Raw genomic sequence first — 21,922 nt, 5'->3', positions numbered from 1 at the left:
GTTTGCTGTTGTCCTTTTTTTTGTTGGGTTCGTTACCAATCTTGATGGGTGACGAAGCGAGGGATGTTTTTTCCAGGATGATTGTGAGTTCGTTACCCTGGATATCGCTGTGTTGATAGTGGAACCCTATGGATGGTATAGTGGAGAGAGGGTAGTGGAGAGAGAGGGTAGTGGAGAGAGAGGGTAGTGGAGACAAAGGGTAGTGGAGAGAGAGAGGGTAGTGGAGAGAGGGTAGTGGAGAGAGGGTAGTGGAGAGAGGGTAGTGGAGAGAGAAAGGGTAGTAGAGAGAGAGAGAGAGAGAGAGAGAGAGAGAGAGAGAGAGAGAGAGGGTAGTGTGGAGAGAGGGTAGTGGAGAGAGAGGATAGTGGAGAGAGAGGGTAGAGGAGAGAGGGTAGTGGAGAGAGGGTAGTGGAGAGAGGGTAGTGGAGAGAGAAAGGGTAGTAGAGAGAGAGAGAGAGAGAGAGAGAGAGAGAGAGAGAGAGAGAGAGAGGGTAGTGGAGAGAGAGAGGGTAGTGGAGAGAGAGGGTAGTGGAGAGAGGGTAGTGGAGAGAGGGTAGTGGAGAGAGGGTAGTGGAGAGAGAAAGGGTAGTAGAGAGAGAGAGAGAGAGAGAGAGAGAGAGAGAGAGAGAGAGAGAGGGTAGTGTGGAGAGAGGGTAGTGGAGAGAGAGGATAGTGGAGAGAGAGGGTAGAGGAGAGTGAGGGGGTAGTGGAGAGAGAGGTAGTGGAGAGAGGGTAGTGGAGAGAGAGAGGGTAGTGGAGAGGGAGGGTAGTGGAGAGAGAGGGTAGTGGAGAGAGAGCTCCTGAGAATGTTGAGGGCGGCTAAATGGTCAAGGATGATATGATTATGAGAGCGTGTGATTGTTCCCGATAAGGCTAAAAGGGCAGCCTTGCTATCGATGCAAATCACAAATGCGGAGCTCTGTGCCCTGTGGCTGAGTACTCGTTGATCTTTGCAAATTCAAGGTGATTGAAAGGTAGAGAATAACCAATAGTTCTGCTCGGGAGATAGAGGTGGCATCTCCTGGCCTAGTTGTTGGAGGTAATTATGGATGGTTGTGGAGTTAAGGAAGAGGACGAACCCCGTTCCTGCAATATTGTTTTGACCGAGCCGTCTGTGTAACTGATGAGCGAGTTAGCTTTATGAAGAGGAGGGATCTGCTCGAGGGCTATAGAGCGTTTAAAAAATCTCCGTGGCCGTATCGAGCGATTCGTTGAGGTGGAGTGAAGCTGAGGCTATTATATCTAAAAGACAAAGCGGGATTTCAGTTTCCCGCGGAGGACGAGGTAATGTTAAGTTTGAGTGGAAAGGTTAGTGAGGACCTCTAATTTAGCAGGTCAGTAAGGAGGATACAGCTCCGGTTATCAGTATCACCATCACTATAATCAGTAGTAAAGCTTAATTTTGAACGTACCGACTAGGATGTTTTTTAACGTTAATTTAAGCCAGCACAGTATTCTTGCAGACTGGGTAACCTTCCATCAATCCGATTTTAACAAAAATTGGTTAGCTTACTGATAAACTTACAAGGGAACCTTCCGAAAAAGTTTGGGCATATATCCAATCATCAGATAAGACATTGCATTATGTTACAGCTAAAAGTAAAAGCAGCGTCTTTTGTCCCATTTTCATTGTAGGTTTTTAACCTACTGAGGGCAAATTAATTTGCCCTCAGTCTTCGACGATACAGGGGGAGCCGCGCACTTCGTGCGCGGCGGGTCATACAACGTATGACAATGTTTTCTAGAGACTGTGAGAATTTTCACAGTAACAAATTTGTCATACCTTTTTGGAATGATCAGTGAATTTCGCCTAGGTGCCATATTTGATGGTGCGCGGCTTTTGGAGCAAAATTGGGTGTAAAAGTCGCTGAAAATTTGTCAGAACCTTCCAATCATACTTAACTACCGAACCTAATTTAGTTGGGAGGGATTGGCCTAGATAAAGAGGTCTAAAAATGACAAATTAGGTATAAATCCGTTGATAACTCAAATTCTGACCATCGAAATTGCTCAAACTAATTTAGGTTCAGTAGAACATAAGTGGTTACGTACGCTGACCAAATTTCAACAAAATTATTATATGGGAAGTATTATAACTATTTGATTGTTTCCGAAATAATGTGCTGGCCGAAATAAGAGCTAAAAAACCATTCAATGGTCAGCGCACGCGTCTTACGGTCGATGGCGCACTGCCTAGTACTACGTTTGTAGCGCGATGCACTCCTGGGCCGCGCCGCGCATATTCTCGCAACCACTTCCGTAGATCGGCGAGATGCACCACTGGGCCTCTCCGAGCTAGCTAGGAAGGATTGACATCGTGAATCAAGTACTACGTTTGACGGCTGTTACTCTGTACTCGTCTAAATTTCTTCGAAGTAGCGCGCGCCGCTTTCTTTTCGAAATATTATTTCACTGGCTCGATGGCAAGTGCTACGAAATAACGCGCGCCGGGCCAGACCGTTAACAATGGTCAAGTACTACGTGTTTGGTGTTGACTGTTGCGCTTGTTTCACTCCTGCTGCAAAGCGCAAAGCCGCCAAAGCTGCAAGGGTTAATTAATGATTTCAATCCTTCTTACTGGGCCGCGCTCAGCCTTTCATTCCGCCTAATTTAACAACATTAAAGCCTGGGGTCCTCAGGTAAAATCAATCACACTTCACAGCTCGGCGTGGCCGGCCCAATGGTACATTGCTGCCGATCTAACGACCCACTACCCAGTAAAGCTTACAAATTTGTAACGATACTAACATGGTGGATAGGTTGCAAAGAAATTCGACTTGTTTTTAATATAATAGGAATTATAGATAAACAACCTAAACTTTTCAAATTTATAATCAAATGTGCTTTGTTTTTTTTCGTTATAATAAGCATATTTGATAATGTTTATTAAAGCAAGCTTCTAAATTCGGGATAGCTTGATTCACGATGTCAATCCTTCGCATCTCGCCGATCTGCATCTGTGGTTGCGAGAAGCATTATTGGATGCGCGCGCGCGACCCAGTAGTGCATCGTTGTATTACGTGGTGACCCCCACTGTCGCTTCACACTGTTGACTGTAGAGTTTCGACGATACAGGGGGAGCCGCGCACTCGTGCGCGGCGGGTCATACAACGTATGACAAGTGCATCGCGCTACAAGGGATAGCCTGTGGCAGGCAACGCCCGATTCTAATGCTTCTACAGACCTAAACAAAAGTGCAAGTAAGTAGGTAAATATTTCTTGCTAGGCATGTGGCACCCATTACGGTAACCAACCATCGAGTTTTCGCTTTTTCGCTGTACTATTGCACAGCTCCCCATTTAACCTTGTCATACGTTGTATGACCCGCCGCGCACGAAGTGCGCGGCTCCCCCTGTATCGTCATAGTGAAACGACCGTTGGGGTCGCAACGTGATACAAATTTAACCCTCAAACACGATTTCTTGAATATTGAGCCTGCATTCGGCTGGGTGAACCGGGGGGCTGCATAGATCCTAAAGGATCCTTAGCAGAATGTCGACGACGCTCACCTCACGACTAGGTAGACAGCGGGTTTCGAACACGCAACCTCACGATTGCAAAGCTGGTACTTTATTAACCAACTGCGCTACCTGATATTGTTTTTAAAAAAATTAAAATTGTTCCACCTGCCCTGAACCATTGATTCTCGATGTCAATCCTTTGCATTTCGCCGCCCTGCATAAGCATGTGGTTGCAAAAAGCATTATTGGATGTGCGCGCGGCCCAGTAGTGCATCGCGCTACAACTGAACCATTTGTTATATTATTACTGAATGCATCATTCTTCTGCGCGGCAATTTTTTCACTTCGAGCATGCAATAGACTAGCAAATTAGGTAATTGCGGGCGCGTCAACAAATTGTTATTTTGAAGAGTAGTGTTTTATAATTGGAATAACATGACCACTTGATTGACAATGTCAACCCTTCCAGATCGTTGCTCTGTAAAGCAACGATCGATGCGAACGATCGATGCCAAGCAAGAATGCTAGTTTGCGCGGCGCGTCGAAGCGGCGAAGTCCTCCAATTCAGATCCAATATCGATGTATTCAATCTGTACCAAGATCTTTCAGTATCGAGATAGTAGTTAGAGTAGTTTCTACTATCAACACTGTCTTTCAATGCAGCTAGCATAGTACATAAAAAGATTCAATAAACAATAAAGAGAAACAAAGAATCACGAAAATATATTTATTGGTACATTGTATACTTACTCCTCAATGTAATGTTTATATTACAAATTTCAGGTTATTCACATGCACGCAAAACATATATTTAGCGAGCCTAATTTCGGCTATTTTAGACCTATCCCTATTTTCAGATTACTCATAGAAAGGGAATCTGAAATTCACGGGGAGGTTTTTTGTCACTGCATTTCTTTAATGTTGGATACTTGTGTTTCTCCATAAAGATCTAAAATTTTTGTCTGCAGGTCCTCCACCTTCGATCATTATTTGATGATTTGTTATTTCATGTGTTTATTTATGAATTTACATACCAGAATTCATGAACAGAATCTTTATAATTCATACTTCATAATTCAATATATTTAAGCTGGCCTCATGTCAGCTCCATACTCCAGTTTAGACTGATGGTAATTCAGACAGAGGTTCGACAACTTTGTTTCTAGCTTTAATAAACCATTTACTTACCATTTGTTTAACTTACCAACCATCTAAATAACTACTTGTGACTACTTTTGAATCGTTTCACAAAATCATATGCTAAAATCGAATGGACTTCTGAGTCTATTTTAAAAAGATTTGTTCTGAAATCGTTGACATATTCTTATCTCATTCTTCTGTAGGAGTACTTGAACTGCTAGAAACATTCAAGGCTAATACTTTCCCTTGCCTATATTAAATCGAATTTGCTGTATGTATTATGTAGTGATTTCACGGATCACTACATAATACATATCTCTCTTACGTTCAAGGTTAGTAACAATATCCTGCTGATTCGTAAATTTGTACAACATTGTTTCCCGATAATTGTATACCAGAGAATGTACTTTCCCAGCAGTGGCGTAACTAAAGGCCCTGCTGACCCCGCTGTGCAGGGGGGCGCCGTCTTAGGGGGACGCCAAATCGTCGTTTGAATGTGGGACAATTTCGAAAACTTAACTAAAGTACTAGTAAAACTGCGCGTTTTGCTCTAGATACACACTTTTTTAGAGATTTTACGGGCGTATTCTTTAAAATCACCTAATTTGTTCAATTTTAGGGAGGGGCATCAACAGGGGGGCGCTTTTTTCGGCAGGGGGGCGCCAACAGGCAACGTTACGCCACTGTTTCCCAGTCATTTAAAATTTCTTCTCAATTTAACTGATAATGGCTGAAATGTGTCCCAAAATGTTTGTCTGCTATTGCCCCTCTGCTAATGTCCAAAAATGAAAAGGACGTTAGCAAACATGTCACCCCCTCTCTAATAGATGTGCTTATTCTATCACGTACCGTGATAGTTGTTGTCCAATCAAACACCAGAATCTATATCACCTGCCAAAACAAACATGGTTCACCTCCCCACCATATATATATTATGTAAACAATTTATGTATTTTTAACAGCACTCTGTAAATCCCACTCATTGAGACTTTGATTTATTATTATAAATATTGACATATCATTCAGCTTTTGTTAAGAAATTACAGTTAAATAGTTTTGGCAATATGGCACGATTATGCATCAGGAGAATAACTTTATTCACTGTCCTCAATTTCAACATTTCATCATTAATGTGCAACTGTTACAAGAAGGATATATCTTGAGGTTTGATCTTAACTTAGGTGAGTACTGAGTTTTATATGAATTGAGGCTACTATTCATATTGGAAGCAAAATAAGGCTAACAAGTAAGCTTGCTTATAGCTATCAGCATGGTTGAAAGTATGGGGATTGGGGATAGCTCAGAAATTATCAGGTAAGGCAGTAACTTAGTATGAGAGCATTTCATCTAGAAGTGAAACAAATTCTTTGTGTTATAGTTATGGAGCTAGGGTGTGGACAATGTCTACAATGGTAGAAACGTCTCCATCCCATTACATAGTACTCAATACCCATTACATAATACTCTTTTTAGTGTTATGTACTATGTGAGTCTCATCAAACCTGCACATTAATGTATGAAAACGTGACATTGTTTAGGCAAGGGCACATTGAAGCTAGCTCATGTTAATCATAATTTTCATTGTAGGTTTTGTTTCTGCTTACATGTCATAATTCAAATTATACGGCTTTGAAATCTGAAAATGTCCTACTGGTAGGGCATTTTCAAAATTTGCCTTCTATCAAAGTTTTCTTTGGATATACAGCTTTCAGTACCTTGATGGCGACTTATGTCACTCTCACCAGCCTCACTGATTGGTCACTGGTCAAAAATTCATTCGAAACCGTGAAATTTCGGGCAAGGAGATATAGATGGCAGAAAAGCTTCTCTTCAAAAATCTTCCAAAATCCCTTCTTCTATTCTGATAATTTTCCGTTTATCAAAGCTTTCTTTAGGAATACAACTTTCAGAACCTCAATCGTGTCTTGAGCCATCCTCGGTGACCTTGCTAGATGGTCATTGAAGAAACACTCAGTCAAAACACTGAATCAAAACACTATATTTAACAGCATTGATTTCATAGCCCCATAGGATATATAAAGATATTTATGATTGATAATCATTTATATTATACGAAATAGTTTGCAGAAACATTTATCATACTGACATACTACCCTGATCACAAATTAATTCTAATATGCCTATGTTAATAGATACAATTGCTGGAATTAAATTGTCAAGTTGATTATATTTATAATGTATTTTTACTTAAATCTCCAATGTCTTTAATTGCTACTATGTACGTATATGCATCCATCTGCCATTGAAAATGTATCATGTAAAATATTGTAGGGGGTTCTCTAAACTTTTTTACACCATACAGTGTAAAATAGCCTCAAAAAGTGTCACAAGGTATGTTTAACCCCTGTTTTGCCTTTGGAAATGTACTATGTGAAGACTAATGGGAAAATAATAGGAAATTTTTAGAAGATAATTTGGTTAAGTGTAATTTAAGGTGTAAAAAAGTGTAACTTAGTGTACCTTTTTTTACTACACCATAGTCCATACACCAAAAGAGGCAAAAAGAGGCAAAAGTGTAGTGTAAAAAAGTGTAAAAAAGTTTAGTGAACCCCAGATTGTATAGTATAAAATTCATGATAATTACCAATGATTTTAGCTTCACCTTGAATGATTTTATTAATTTATCCAGAATTCTCTCCAGATGTCATACTCATGTTCTCACTTAAAAAGCGAAGTAAAGACTGAAGAAGAGGATTTGATAAGCAAAACTGGAGGTTTTCTCTGTCCAGCATGTGGCGACCAACTTTTCTATGAGAAGTATTTCCTTGAACATATCAGGGAACGTCATTATAAATCTAACCTGCATATTACAGAACAAGATGGTTGTTCCGTTCGAAATAAATACGATGTTCTTAAATCAGAAGTAAAAACGGAGCAGAGTGAAATTAATGGAGTGTCTGGAAGCTTTTTCTGCTCAGTTTGTGGGGAAAATATTCTAGAGGAGGATAGTTTCATTAAACATATAAAAGATCACGTAGAAAACTCTGGCAATCGAAAAATACCAAAATGTGATAAATTTCAAAATGATAGTGATAATATTAAGTAGTCTAGGATCTGGAATCAGGAATAGATCGGACAGTCCTTGCATTCGTCTGGAAAATTGTGATCCTCAAGAAAAGATCCGTGCTACTCTTCAATATAACGTAACAATTCACTCCGGAGAGAAACCATTTAAATGTCCAGATTGTTCGTATGCAACCGCTCGGAAATCAAACCTCAAAGAACATAGCCTAAGTACTCACTCGGGAGAGAAACCATTTAAATGTCCAGATTGTTCGTATGCAACTGCTCGGAAATCACACCTCAAAGCACATATGATTACTCACTCGGGAGAGAAACTATTTCAATGTCCAGATTGTTCGTATGCAACCGCTCGGAAATCAAACCTCAAAGAACATAGCCTGAGTACTCACTCGGGAGAGAAACCATTTAAATGTCCAGATTGTTCGTATGCAACTGCTCGGAAATCACACCTCAAAGCACATATGATTACTCACTCGGGAGAGAAACTATTTCAGATGTCCAGATTGTTTGTTTGCAACAGCTAATAAATCCTACCTCAAAGTACATATGAAGACTCACTCAGGAGAGAAACCATATAAATGTCCAGATTGTTCCTATGCAGCAGTTCAAAAATCAAACCTCAAAGTACATATTATGAAGACTCACTCAGGAGAGAAACCATATAAATGTCCAGATTGTTCGTACGCAGCAGCTCAAAAGTCGAATTTACTGCGCCACCAGAAAATGCATGCTAGGTAGTTAAAATCATTCTAAAATCTTTATTTTGAGTTATTCTATTTTTTTCATTATGTGCACTAAATAGTATAACTTGTATGATGCAATTTTGTGTCAAGTGTTAAAATTACTTATTTTATCTGATCATCTGAAATGTTGTTTTAAAAAACGATGAGTATCTAGATTCTACAATTTAAATCTATCCTTTTCCGTATTTAGATATTTGAATTTGGGAATAACTTGCCGAATAAAATAAAGTCAAAAACTTTCATATCATCTTAGACACAATTTTGTAGCCTAATAGGATATATAGATAATAGATATGTAACAATATCTATAATTGACGATAATTAATACACGAAATAGTTTACAGAAACATTAATTATATGACCTTGATTATACATTATTTCTCATGCCCATGTTAATAAATATAGTTTCTGGAATGCAATTGTCTTCTTTGCTTATTTATAATGTTGACTTAAAATCTCCCATTTCTGACTAAATGCATCCATCAAAAACTTATCCTGTAAAACATTGCATAGTGCCAAATTTATAATAGATGCATGGCACTCCTGATTCATGATAACATTACTGCTGATTTTAACTCCCTCCTGAATTATTTTATTAATTTAACCAGAATACTCTTCAGATGTCATGTCCTCACATTAAAAGCGCAGTAAACTGAGTAAAGACCGAAGAAGAGGATTTAAGAAGCAAAACTGGAGGTTTTCTATGTCCAGCATGTGGTGAACAACTTTTCTATGAGAAGTATTTTATTGAACATGTCACTGTCACGTCATTATCATCCTGACCTACAAGTACTAGAAAAGAATGAGGAACAAAGTCTGTTCAGTGAATTTACTGTTCAGTGAATTTACTGTTCAGTGAATTTCCTGTTCAGTGAATTTACTGTTCAGTGAATTTCCTGTTCAGTGAATTTCCTGTTCAGTGAATTTCCTGTTCAGTGAATTTACTGTTCAGTGAATTTACTGTTCAGTGAATTTACTGTTCAGTGAATTTACTGTTCAGTGAATTTACTGTTCAGTGAATTTACTGTTCAGTGAATTTACTGTTCAGTGAATTTACTGTTCAGTGAATTTACTGTTCAGTGAATTTACTGTTCAGTGAATTTACAGTTCAGTGAATTTACTGTTCAGTGAATTTACTGTTCAGTGAATTTACTGTTCAGTGAATTTACTGTTCAGTGAATTTACTGTTCAGTGAATTTACTGTTCAGTGAATTTACTGTTCAGTGAATTTACTGTTCAGTGAATTTACTGTTCAGTGAATTTACTGTTCAGTGAATTTACTGTTCAGTGAATTTACTGTTCTGTGAATTTACTGTTCAGTGAATTTACTGTTCAGTGAATTTACTGTTCAGTGAATTTACTGTTCAGTGAATTTACTGTTCAGTGAATTTACTGTTCAGTGAATTTACTGTTCAGTGAATTTACTGTTCAGTGAATTTACTGTTCAGTGAATTTACTGTTCAGTGAATTTACTGTTCAGTGAATTTACTGTTCAGTGAATTTACAGTTCAGTGAATTTACTGTTCAGTGAATTTACTGTTCAGTGAATTTACTGTTCAGTGAATTTACTGTTCAGTGAATTTACTGTTCAGTGAATTTACTGTTCAGTGAATTTACTGTTCAGTGAATTTACTGTTCAGTGAATTTACTGTTCAGTGAATTTACTGTTCTGTGAATTTACTGTTCAGTGAATTTACTGTTCAGTGAATTTACTGTTCAGTGAATTTACTGTTCAGTGAATTTACTGTTCAGTGAATTTACTGTACAGTGAATTTACTGTTCAGTGAATTTACTGTTCAGTGAATTTACTGTTCAGTGAATTAACTGTTCAGTGAATTTACTGTTCAGTGAATTTACAGTTCAGTGAATTTACTGTTCAGTGAATTTACTGTTCAGTGAATTTCCTGTTCAGTGAATTTCCTGTTCAGTGAATTTACTGTTCAGTGAATTTACTGTTCAGTGAATTTACTGTTCAGTGAATTTACTGTTCAGTGAATTTACTGTTCAGTGAATTTACTGTTCAGTGAATTTACTGTTCAGTGAATTTACTGTTCAGTGAATTTACTGTTCAGTGAATTTACTGTTCAGTGAATTTACTGTTCAGTGAATTTACTGTTCAGTGAATTTACTGTTCAGTGAATTTACAGTTCAGTGAATTTACTGTTCAGTGAATTTACTGTTCAGTGAATTTACTGTTCAGTGAATTTACTGTTCAGTGAATTTACTGTTCAGTGAATTTACAGTTCAGTGAATTTACTGTTCAGTGAATTTACTGTTCAGTGAATTTACTGTTCAGTGAATTTACTGTTCAGTGAATTTCCTGTTCAGTGAATAATAAATAATAAATAAATAAAGTCAATTTTTACAGCACAGCAATATATATCTAAATATCAGATCCTCTGTAATCATAATGTATAAAAAAAGGAGCTTTTCTCTGTGCTGAAGGATGAATCAAGGCAGATCATGGTTCTGTTAGCAGGCCACCCTAGTTATGGACAATACATATATATAAAATAATTAAATAATAATTTTAAAATTGTGTCAATTTACTGTTCAGTGAATTTACTGTTCATGAAAATGGTTATGTTACAGAACAAGATGGTTGTTGTGTCGAAAATAAATACGATGTTCTTAAATCAGAAGTAAAAACGGAGCAGAATGATATTAATGGCATGCCTGGAGGCTTTTTCTGCTCAGTTTGTGGGGATGATATTTTCATTAAACATTTACTGTTCAGTGAATTTACTGTTCAGTGAATTTACTGTTCAGTGAATTTACTGTTCAGTGAATTTCCTGTTCAGTGAATTTACTGTTCAGTGAATTTACTGTTCAGTGAATTTCCTGTTCAGTGAATTTACTGTTCAGTGAATTTACTGTTCAGTGAATTTACTGTTCAGTGAATTTACAGTTCAGTGAATTTACTGTTCAGTGAATTTACTGTTCAGTGAATTTACAGTTCAGTGAATTTACTGTTCAGTGAATTTACTGTTCAGTGAATTTACTGTTCAGTGAATTTATTGTTCAGTGAATTTACTGTTCAATTTAAGCGCAGTAAACTGAGTAAAGACCGAAGAAGAGGATTTAAGAAGCAAAACTGGAGGTTTTCTATGTCCAGCATGTGGTGAACAACTTTTCTATGAGAAGTATTTTATTGAACATGTCACTGTCACGTCATTATCATCCTGACCTACAAGTACTAGAAAAGGATGAGGAAGAAAGTTTGTTCAGTGAATTTACTGTTCAGTGAATTTACTGTTCAGTGAATTTACTGTTCAGTGAATTTACTGTTCAGTGAATTTACTGTTCAGTGAATTTACTGTTCAGTGAATTTACTGTTCAGTGAATTTCCTGTTCAGTGAATTTCCTGTTCAGTGAATTTACTGTCCAGTGAATTTACTGTTCAGTGAATTTACTGTTCAGTGAATTTACTGTTCAGTGAATTTACTGTTCAGTGAATTTACTGTTCAGTGAATTTACTGTTCAGTGAATTTACTGTTCAGTGAATTTACTGTTCAGTGAATTTACTGTTCAGTGAATTTACTGTTCAGTGAATTTACTGTTCAGTGAATTTACTGTTCAGTGAATTTACTGTCCAGTGAATTTACTGTTCAGTGAATTTACAGTTCAGTGAATTTACTGTTCAGTGAATTTACTGTTCAGTGAATTTACTGTTCAGTGAATTTACTGTTCAGTGAATTTACTGTTCAGTGAATTTACTGTTCAGTGAATTTACTGTTCAGTGAATTTCCTGTTCAGTGAATTTACTGTTCAGTGAATTTACTGTTCAGTGAATTTCCTGTTCAGTGAATTTACTGTTCAGTGAATTTACTGTTCATGAAAATGGTTATGTTACAGAACAAGATGGTTGTTGTGTCGAAAATAAATACGATGTTCTTAAATCAGAAGTAAAAACGGAGCAGAATGATATTAATGGCATGCCTGGAGGCTTTTTCTGCTCAGTTTGTGGGGATGATATTTTCATTAAACATATCAGAGATCATGTAGAAAACTCTGGCAAACGAAAAAGACCAAAATGTGTTGAATTTCAAAATGATAGTGTTAATAATAGAAGTCTAGGATCTGGAATAGGAACCGGCCGGATATTCGGCGGAATCCGGATCCGGCCGGATATTATCCGGTTCCGGCTCCCCTATGCAAAGGGGAGGCCCGCCTTCCGGGATCGCATTACCAGGGGGAAGTCTCGAGTCCAAAATTGTGTATCGAGGGCTGGGTGCGGACTTCGAAAAACAGAACAAAATATTTTCGGCTATTAATGAACAGGGTAGCATGAAACGTGGTAAATATGAAACGTGGAGAAAAGTAGTTTTTAGAAAAACTTTGAAAGCATTTTGACTCAAAAAATTTTCGGTCCGAGTCATTCTCGATATGTTCCTCCCGTGTCTAGAGCTCCCGCTTCCGAGCTAGTGTTGCAAAGGGGAGGCCTGCCTTCCGAGATCGTATTACCAGGGGGAAGCCTCGAGTTCAAAATTGTGTATCGAGGGGTGGGTGCGGACTTCGAAAAAACGAACAAAATATTTTCGGCTATTAATGAACAGGGTAGCATGAAACGTGGTAAATATGAAACGTGGAGAAAAGTAGTTTTTAGAAAAACTTTGAAAGCATTTTGACTCAAAAAATTTTCGGTCCGAGTCATTCTCGATATGTTCCTCCCGTGTCTAGAGCTCCCGCTTCCGAGCTGGTGTTGCAAAGGGGAGGCCTGCCTTCCGAGATCGTATTACCAGGGGGAAGCCTCGAGTTCAAAATTGTGTATCGAGGGGTGGGTGCGGACTTCGAAAAAATATTTTCGGCTAGTAATGAACAGGGTAGCATGAAACGTGGAGAAAAGTAATTTTAGAAAAAATTTGAATGAATTTTGACTAAAAAATTTTCGGTCCGATGTGTACTTGTCGTATCGAGAGCTCCCACTTCCGAGCTAGTGTTGCAATGGGGAGGCCTGCCTTCCGAGATCGCATTACCAGGGGAAATCCTCGACTTCAAAATTGTGTATCGAGGGGTGGGTGCGGACTTCGAACAAATATTTTCGGCTAGTTATGAACAGGGTAGCATGAAACGTGGAGAAAAGTAGTTTTTAGAAAAAATTTGAAAGAATTTTGACTTACAAATTTCCGGTCCGAGTCGTTCTCGATATGTACCTCCCGTGTCGAGAGCTCCCGCTTCCGAGCTAGTGTTGCAAAGGAGAGGCCTGCCTTCCGATATCGCATTACCAGGGGGAAGCCTCGAGTTCAAAATTATGTATCGAGGGGTGGGTGCAGACTTGGAAAACCGAAAAAATGTTTTCGGCTAATAATGAGTGTTCAATTGTTTCTTTAAATCCTCCTAATTAGAGTGATAACACCAGGTCAAAACTAAAACTAGAAGGTATAAAGGTATTAAAGTCACAATAGTGACTTTAATATATACTCATCGAAAAAATGGTACTGAATAAGTCGAATAAGAATATCTTTAAGGGCAATTTTTTCCTTATTTAGGAATCTACCCTCTCCTCCTTTTAAAGGGCACTAGTGCTTAGATCTATGTAGTATGTATTTTGATAGAAAATTTAATTTCTTTGCTATATAATTAAGACTTGTTCTGATGTTGATCTGTTCAAAACATTATTAAAAACTCACCTGTTTAAGAAAAGTTATGGCATGAGCGATTAATTGACAGTATAACTTTATGTTATTTGCTTAAACTGTTTAGGATGCAACCTTATGTCATGATCTTTTTGAACTTATTAGCAATCAGACTGATAGCTCGTTTCATAAGCATGTCATCTTCGTTCCAAAACTTTGTAAGTCCTATGCATACACTCCTTGATAGTATCTTTGTTTCACACAATAGAGCATAAGTTTTGTGGTTTATCCACTGGGCTTAGAGTTTGTGTTTAAGCTACCAAATTTTATTATTATTTATTATTATTCACTGGATTAAAACTGTTTTTCGATATGATTTTACAATTTTATATAATCTCTTTTGCTATAATCATTCTTAATGATTCGTACATTTTATTAACCAATAGCATCTTTTCTTCTATTGCAAATCATGTACTCTACATATTATTAACCTATTTACCCCTTATTTTAAATGATAGTATGGCAGACTTGAACGATAAATTGAAGAATGCAGGATTTATCAATCGCACCCTACGTGAACACCAAGAAGAGGGACTGATCTGGCTTTGTAACTGCTTTAAAAATCAAAATGGATGTGTTTTGGCTGATGAAATGGGTTTGGGTAAGACAACACAGTCACTGGCATTTCTCTGTATCAAAGCTAATTCAGGAGTTCCTTCACTAGTTGTTGCTCCTCTTTCTGTTTTAAATAATTGGTCGACTGAGCTCAGCAGTTTTTTACCTAAATATACAGTTCTCAAGTATTATGGAGATGCAGAGACGAGGACCACGTTGCAGAAAGACACTTGTGATATCATGATAACTACATATGAGATGCTTCTGAAAGACAGTGATTTCTTTGGCAGGAAAGTATGGAATATAGTGATTGTTGATGAGGGTCATAGGTTAAAAAACTCAGAGGGTCAAACGAATATAAAACTGAGAGAGTTGAGGTGCTCATTTAGGTTGATTCTGTCAGGGACCCCAGTGCAGAATAATATTAAGGAGCTTTACACACTTCTAAGTTTCGTTGACGATGAAGCTTTTCCCCTGAAGGATTTATCCGATTTTTGCAGTAGATATGAACAAGAAAAGTTTCACAGTGAACTACATGAGCTGCTGCGACCCTATCTACTGCGTAGAACAAAAAATCAGGTACTTGATAAGCTTCCACCATCTCAAGAAAGTATAATTTATTGTGAACTTTCTGACCTTCAGAAGAACGTTTATAAAGGTGTCCTGGCAAAAGATGAGTCTGTCATTGATATTAATAGGAACAAGTCAATACTACAAAATACCATCATGCAATTGAGGAAATGTTCCAATCATCCATACATGTTCAATGGAGTTGAACCTGAGCCATTTTGTATGGGAGAACATCTTGTTGAAGCAAGTGGCAAGTTGAACACTTTGGACAAGATTCTCAAGTACTGTCAGTCCAACCATCACAGGGTTTTGATATTTTCTCAGTTTACTTTGTTATTGGACATCCTCCAAGACTATTGCCATTACCGTAGTTTCAGTTACGAGCGACTTGATGGTTCAGTGAGAGATCAGGAGCGGTACAATTCAATTAACAACTTTAGTCAGAATGATGTGTTTTGTTTCTGCTGTCTACGAAGGCAGGTGGTGTTGGACTCAATCTAACTGCTGCTGATACTGTAATATTCTTTGATACTGATTGGAATCCCCAAAATGATTTGCAGGCAGCTGCTCGTGCTCATAGAATGGGCCAGACCAAACCAGTCAAAATTATTAGACTTGTCTCCAGGAATACTGTTGATGAGTATATGCTGAAAAAGATGGAGTCAAAGCTAAAACTGACTACACGTGTCATCACTGAAGGAGGATTTTCTTCGTTTGATATTGCTCCAGAAGATTCCAAAACTCTTTCTGACATGCTTCTGTTCGGGTTAAGCAGTCTTCTTGAAGACAAAGAAGATACTACTGATGATATTGAGGTTGTTTTAGGTGGGACAGACTCCAATGGTAACTGGGACTTCGATAAAAATGAGGATAACGCAAATACAAATGGTCAAATTGGTGGAGACGTTGATGACTACTATGATTTTGAAGGCACTAATTACCGAGAGAAGAAAGTAAAAGATCGACAAACGTTTGATGAAATTATAAAAGAGAATGTTTCTTCTGTTCCTGCTGTAAGTAACAATTTGACATCTGTAAGGTCCAGGAAAACGGTCAACATGAGTGAAGCAGATCTGAAAGAGAATGAAAAACTTCTTGAGAAGCAGCACAAAGCAGCCCAAGAGCAGAGAAAAGCTAAGAGAGATGCGAAAAAGAAAGAAACATGGGATGAAGTCGGTTACATTTCCACAGCGTTACCCACCAGTACTTTACCCAGTAATCTGTTTAGTTCTCTGGATGTGGAGTACGTGGTAGGAGACGTTACTTCATCTAATAAAACAGGCATTGTTATACACTGCACGGACAGTAGTGGTGATTGGGGCACTGGTGGGCTTTTTACAGCACTAACTCGGAAATCTCAAAATCCACAAAAGTGCTATGAGCTTGCTAAGGATATGGATGATTTACGTTTAGGTCAGTGCCATGTCGTGGATTATTTTCCTGATTTAGCTGTCGCTCTTCTCGTTTGTATCAGGAGAGGTTCCTCTTCGATGAAGCTCGATTTGAAGTGCTTGGGAGAGGCGCTAACATCACTCGGTAGTTACTCTGAACAGAAGAATATAACTGTTCATATGCCGAGGGTTGGTTTCTCAGTTGAAGATTGGTATGGGGCAGAACGTCTGCTCAGGAAATGTCTTCTCTCTCAAAACATACCTACTTTTGTTTATTATTTCTCAAAACGATCCTCCAATCAAACATCATCCCGTCAGAATGTAACATCTTCAAAAGCTGGGGCATCTCGTTCGTCATCCAGCCCGTTACATAAACCTGCTAAGAAACAAAAGAAATCTCTGTCAAATTCTTACACTAACAAAATCGTCTATTTGGATCCTGAACTTAGTCCGAGTGAGCAGGAAGTCCTTAAAAGACATATTGTAGCAGCAAATGGAGATATACAGACTTTTCTCGGTGATAACGTTACACATATCCTATCATATGACAAAGAGCTCAAGACTGATGATGACTGCAAGGCTGTCATTATCAATCCGTATCAGTTTGTAAGAACACTGTCATCTGTTGATTTGTAATGAGTCGTGTTGACATGTGAAACGTGTATTTGTTTTGTTAAGAAGAAGTTGAGTCAAATTCATAGCGTTCAATTATTTTCACTTAATTTTAAAGTCTATTTTCCACCTTATTACTTTAGCACATGGTATTTGTAATGTTTAAATGTACGATGTAGATTTGTTGTATCATTCAATTTTTAACTTTTAACAATAAGCCAGTAATTAAATAATATTCTATTATGTTTGATCAGTTGTTTACATTATTATTTATGATTTTGTATTATCCGTAAATTTTTATCTTCCCTCCAATAAATATTGAGCGGCATAAATTTGTGCCTGACGTTTTCTTTGGCTATCACGTCATACTGGTTACACTTCAGTTTTGGTAAGTTTTACCGTGTCACTGTTCAATATGCTTGTTCATTGTTCAAAAGTCGTTTGTGTTTTTACAATTGATCGTCCATTGTTCTACGGAAATATTTGTAAGAATGCGAATAATGCATTTTGAGGGTATATTTTTTTGTAATTCTTACGAATATAACGCACCCAAAATTATCATGTTTGTAACGCGCGGCGTCAGACATTATACCAAGACGTTAATACCAGTCAGCAAATATTTGGCGCGGCTCTATTAATTTGCCGCGCGTTGGATATTTTGACAACATAACATCAGGAACGATCATGTCACTTACCACTTTATTATTGTAGCATGGGAAAAAGTGAGATACCTGATAGATGGGACAAGTTTAGTCCTTTCAACAAAACTGTCCGTGGTACATGTCTTCTGGCCCACAAGACGCCGCTTCAGACATCTTTCAACCGCAATCTTACACCCACCGATCTTGTTCAATCACTCAAGGTTCGTAACAGCATTTTGCTTATCATCATTCCTTAAATTATTAGTTTATACATCGTAGGGGATTTACTTTTCACTTCTACGATGTTGCTTTGATGGTTTAGACAACAGTTTCTGAAAATATATTAATCTAATACACCCTGTTTTAGGATAGAGGGATGAACCTTAAACTCGTCATTGATCTCTCAAACACAGACAGATATTACGCCCCAAACGTGAGTTATTTCAAATACTCTGTATTTTGTGGAGGGGGTGGAGGATGATTCGCTCAAGTTTCTTGAATTTACTTAAAGAATTTAATTCACATTGTGAAATAATCAAGTGAATAATCCATATCAATGGAAAGTCCTTGGTTCCAATTACTGTAGGACAGGGTAATTTTGTAAAACAGGTAGACCAAAACGGTTGATGTGGCCGGTTTTTTTGTCTGAATCTATCAGGATTTGCAGCTTCTATAATCAGTAGAACTTCACTCTAAGTATAAATTAGCCTTCATTAAACTGAGATATTTTGATATTGTGATAGATAGTAGATACCAGTTGATTCTTCTCAAATTATGTATTTCTGAACATTCATCACAATTCTGGTTTTCAGCCCCACCATTACTAACCAATGATATTATTTGCAGGAATTTGTACACCTAGGAGTTGCCCACATCAAGGTACCATGCACCCATGACAAGATCCCTTCACAAGACCAAGTAGACCGATTTAAGGAGCTGGTCTCGTCTTTTCAGCAGCGCGGATCCACCGTCATCGGAGTGCACTGCTCCTACGGCGTCAACTGCACGGGTTACATGATCGCGCGCTACCTCATAGAAACTCTAGGGTGGAGTGCAGAAGATGCTATTAACGAGGTGGACCTCGCGCGCGGACACACAATGGAGCGTATCACCCTCATAGAGGACTTACTGAACAGAACTAAGAACTTGTCGCGCAAGCGGAAGAAGTTGTACCGCAGCACGCTGCCTCTTACCAATGTTCGGAATAAGGTTTGCAATTGCATGGGACCTCAGCAGTCCCACCTGGAGGAAATAATGTTCAACTAGTGGCGGGCTCTGCTGGACAATCCAACCGGCTTTCAATCATCTGATACATAGACATGTGAGAGGAGATGACACGTGTGGAGATGACACGTGTGTTACTGACTGTGTCGACAACATTCGGCCCTGTGTAGTTCTTTAGTTGTATACTTAGTTTAAACTATATGATGTGACAGGGTTTACTTTTCTGACTGATGTTATAACGATGTAACATTTGGGTTAGAATTTACCATAAACATATATTTTTATCGATATTGTACGTCGTTTAATTCGAGAATTGAAGACAAATGATGAAAATTTAAGTTATTTCTATTAATCGTTTTTACTATTGAATATAAACTGTAGCTGAAATAACGTCCTGTTCCCATGATGTTGCACTTAAATTACCGCAATAATTACTGATTAGGGAGTCTAATATCAAGGAAAAGAAAAATTATAACTGTAATTGCTCATAAATACTGTTCATTTTTTAAACACCATATTGAAAATAATCACGCATACTTTGAAAATGAAAGTATCTGAACGATGATTAATTTTGGGTTATATAATCATTATTGCTTGTTTTAGAGTTCTAACTTATCAACTAAACACATAGATCGATCATTCACTACACATGACTAGCCATAGTTGGTCTTGACCATTAGAACCAGACGGAATGTGAGGCATTTTACACTTCTCATGTAAAATATCTTCCACCGAAAGTGCTGACAGCACAACACCAAAACTGGTTTCGTTTACGCTATCATGTTTTAAATAGTAGGGATTTTTTCACCGCGTGGGCGAATTAAAATTTTACCTAGGACACTGTAATTTGCATGTGATTAAACGTACAAAAAGGACTATAAACGAGGTTATCGTGTTATTTACATTAAATTTCAATGATATTTACTCTGTTACTCTTGAAAAAAAGTACACATTTTAACCTGCGACTTCTGTTATTACCAAAACACTATAACGACGATTTATGGTGCTAATCATACTATTTCGAATATCAAAACTCAAGATTTTCCAATAGTTCGCATTGCGATTGACCTGTTTCACTAGTTTCTCAGCTTTTGCTGCTTGTAAACCTAAATTTCTGTTCAAGCTCTCTATAAATTTTTCAAATTAAGCCCAACATTAGATTCTTAAATTAACAAGTATTACTTTATAACCACCACCAATTACATTCAGCAATCTCTAGTTATGTAACCCGTTTCCCGTGACAATCTCTGTAAAAAGTATGGGCTGTCCGAAAGGTTGGGTGGACTACGAGCCAATCGGGAAGGTTATCCCCAGTACTAGGATAGTGGCCTTCAAGACTCCCCTCAAACGGGAACTGCACAGTGAGACGAGCAGAGACTCCACTAAAGACAGGTTATTATTGTTTTCTTCATTTACCATTTTATGAAGGCAAGTAGGTACAATGTTAGAGGGCTATTAGAGGGCTATTAGCACTCTAACAGCTGGTGGGTATTGTACATACTTACCTCGTATGAGCATTACATAACCTTATCTGCATTCTTAACTTCTGAAAATTCTTAAGTCTACAGTCAACCCAGAGTTGTCATGTTTTACCTCCCTTCAAATACAAATCACTATCAGATTCACACCACAAGACTGCATGCAGGCAGTGAAAAGATGTTCTAACGGCCGCAAGAGACTCGGTCTGGTCCTCAACCTAACATTCACAACCAAATACTACAATCCCGGCGATTTCGAGCGGTACGGAGTCCACTACGGAGCCATCATGTGTCCGGGTCACGAGATTCCGAATGAGGAGCTGTTCCATCAGTTCCAGAGGAGTTTGTACAGTTTCTTCTACGATTACCCTGACAGGAATATGGTGGTTGGTGTTCATTGTACTCATGGCATCAACAGGACCGGCTACATGATCGCTAGGTAGTAAATATTATTTTATATTGAACTCAGTACTTTAAAATCTAACTCCGTATTCTAAACTATAACTAATCTACACTCTAACTGGCTCTCTAAACTCTAACACTTCTTCAGGTTTCTGATCCAGTGTGAAGGGTGGGATGTGGAAGAGGCTATCACCACAGTTGGAGATGCCCGGGGACACCCCATAGAGCGTGATAACTACATTGCACATCTCAATAACCTTCACCAGCCTAGTTACCTGTTTCCCAAGATACCCACCGCTAAGGACATCCAGGAGAAGGAGAAGAAGCAAAAGAAACGGGATTCTTCAGACATGAAAAGGAATGGCGACGACTCAGAATGCGCTTCTAAAGGTTTGAATCTTCTGTTTTTATAGATGTCATTTTATTTTCCAATAACTCTCGAATTAATACGAGTTATTACGACTAGCCCCAGATTAAAAAGTCTAAAAAAGTAACTAAATTCAAGTTTAAAGTTAATACTTAAAATGTTCAGTAGAGAGTGAAAACGCGACGAATATTCACAACGACTCCTTGAATCAGACTACTTGTAGTAATGACTATCAGAACAACAGCGGGGAGAATAATCACATACTGTATTCAACAAATAGTCAAAATAATACTGTCACTGAAAGTGAAAGTGATGAACGAACTCATTTCAATAAAGAAAGTGAAAGTAATAACTGGAGAGAACTGATAAGGTAGTTGATTCAAAAACGATACTTTTATCAGACGAGGATGAAACTTTTATTCCTCTTAATGGCAGACATTCCGATTCTGGGGCGGAACCCAGCTCCAAGAAATGGAGAACCAGATAAAAAGCAAAGAATTGCTGCGTCCTGGCCCTCTAATGCGTCCTGGCCCTCTATGGTCGTTGATAATAATTTTACATTTTCCCTTTTAAGCGTAATGATATAATATTGGCTCATTCGTCATACAACTTGTAATGAAGTTATTCTATTTTAGCTTTCAGCATGACATATTTTTA

The 21,922-nt window shown here is 38.0% G+C and overlaps 4 protein-coding genes across 7 annotated transcripts in view; all 4 read left to right on the top strand.

The window, feature by feature from the left end:
* LOC134818438 (myosin heavy chain, clone 203-like) overlaps window positions 1-21,922 on the top strand; it is a 192,939-nt gene that overhangs the window by 62,789 nt on the left and 108,228 nt on the right. The gene's annotated exons all lie outside the window — the stretch shown is intronic.
* Window positions 14,488-17,661, top strand: LOC134818446 (chromodomain-helicase-DNA-binding protein 1-like). The gene has a single exon (XM_063828009.1). The coding sequence runs from the start codon at window positions 15,732-15,734 to the stop codon at window positions 17,175-17,177; it is 1,446 nt and encodes a 481-aa protein (XP_063684079.1). The 5' UTR covers window positions 14,488-15,731; the 3' UTR covers window positions 17,178-17,661.
* LOC134818454 (RNA/RNP complex-1-interacting phosphatase-like) lies at window positions 17,861-20,080 on the top strand. Its single transcript, XM_063828022.1, has 3 exons — window positions 17,861-18,015; window positions 18,162-18,227; window positions 18,641-20,080. The coding sequence occupies exons 1-3, from the start codon at window positions 17,866-17,868 to the stop codon at window positions 19,058-19,060; spliced, it is 636 nt and encodes a 211-aa protein (XP_063684092.1). The 5' UTR covers window positions 17,861-17,865; the 3' UTR covers window positions 19,061-20,080.
* Window positions 20,221-21,914, top strand: LOC134817957 (RNA/RNP complex-1-interacting phosphatase homolog). Of its 2 annotated transcripts, none has more exons than XM_063827346.1 (4): window positions 20,221-20,410; window positions 20,639-20,935; window positions 21,047-21,288; window positions 21,434-21,914. In XM_063827346.1, the coding sequence occupies exons 1-4, from the start codon at window positions 20,277-20,279 to the stop codon at window positions 21,637-21,639; spliced, it is 879 nt and encodes a 292-aa protein (XP_063683416.1). In that variant the 5' UTR covers window positions 20,221-20,276; the 3' UTR covers window positions 21,640-21,914. The 2 variants fall into 2 exon arrangements, with proteins under 2 accessions (XP_063683416.1, XP_063683415.1); XM_063827345.1 differs by having other exon boundaries at window positions 21,431-21,914.

Source organism: Bolinopsis microptera, chromosome 7 (genome assembly GCF_026151205.1).
Source record: "Bolinopsis microptera isolate Bmic1 chromosome 7, MBARI_Bmic_1.0, whole genome shotgun sequence".
Classification (NCBI taxonomy): Eukaryota; Metazoa; Ctenophora; class Tentaculata; order Lobata; family Bolinopsidae; genus Bolinopsis; species Bolinopsis microptera.
This window is presented reverse-complemented; position numbering and strand designations above follow the sequence as displayed.

Bases quoted from the DNA above. Each gene is read 5' to 3' on its own strand.
- LOC134818446 (XM_063828009.1), top strand. From the start codon at position 15,732: ATGGGCCAGACCAAACCAGTCAAAATTATTAGACTTGTCTCCAGGAAT.
- LOC134817957 (XM_063827345.1), top strand. From the start codon at position 20,277: ATGGGCTGTCCGAAAGGTTGGGTGGACTACGAGCCAATCGGGAAGGTT. The intron at 20,411-20,638 runs GTTATTATTGTT...AATCACTATCAG, and splicing joins AGAGACTCCACTAAAGACAG to ATTCACACCACAAGACTGCA. The intron at 20,936-21,046 runs GTAGTAAATATT...ACACTTCTTCAG, and splicing joins ACCGGCTACATGATCGCTAG to GTTTCTGATCCAGTGTGAAG.
- LOC134818454 (XM_063828022.1), top strand. From the start codon at position 17,866: ATGGGAAAAAGTGAGATACCTGATAGATGGGACAAGTTTAGTCCTTTC. The intron at 18,016-18,161 runs GTTCGTAACAGC...ACCCTGTTTTAG, and splicing joins ATCTTGTTCAATCACTCAAG to GATAGAGGGATGAACCTTAA. The intron at 18,228-18,640 runs GTGAGTTATTTC...TATTATTTGCAG, and splicing joins ACAGATATTACGCCCCAAAC to GAATTTGTACACCTAGGAGT.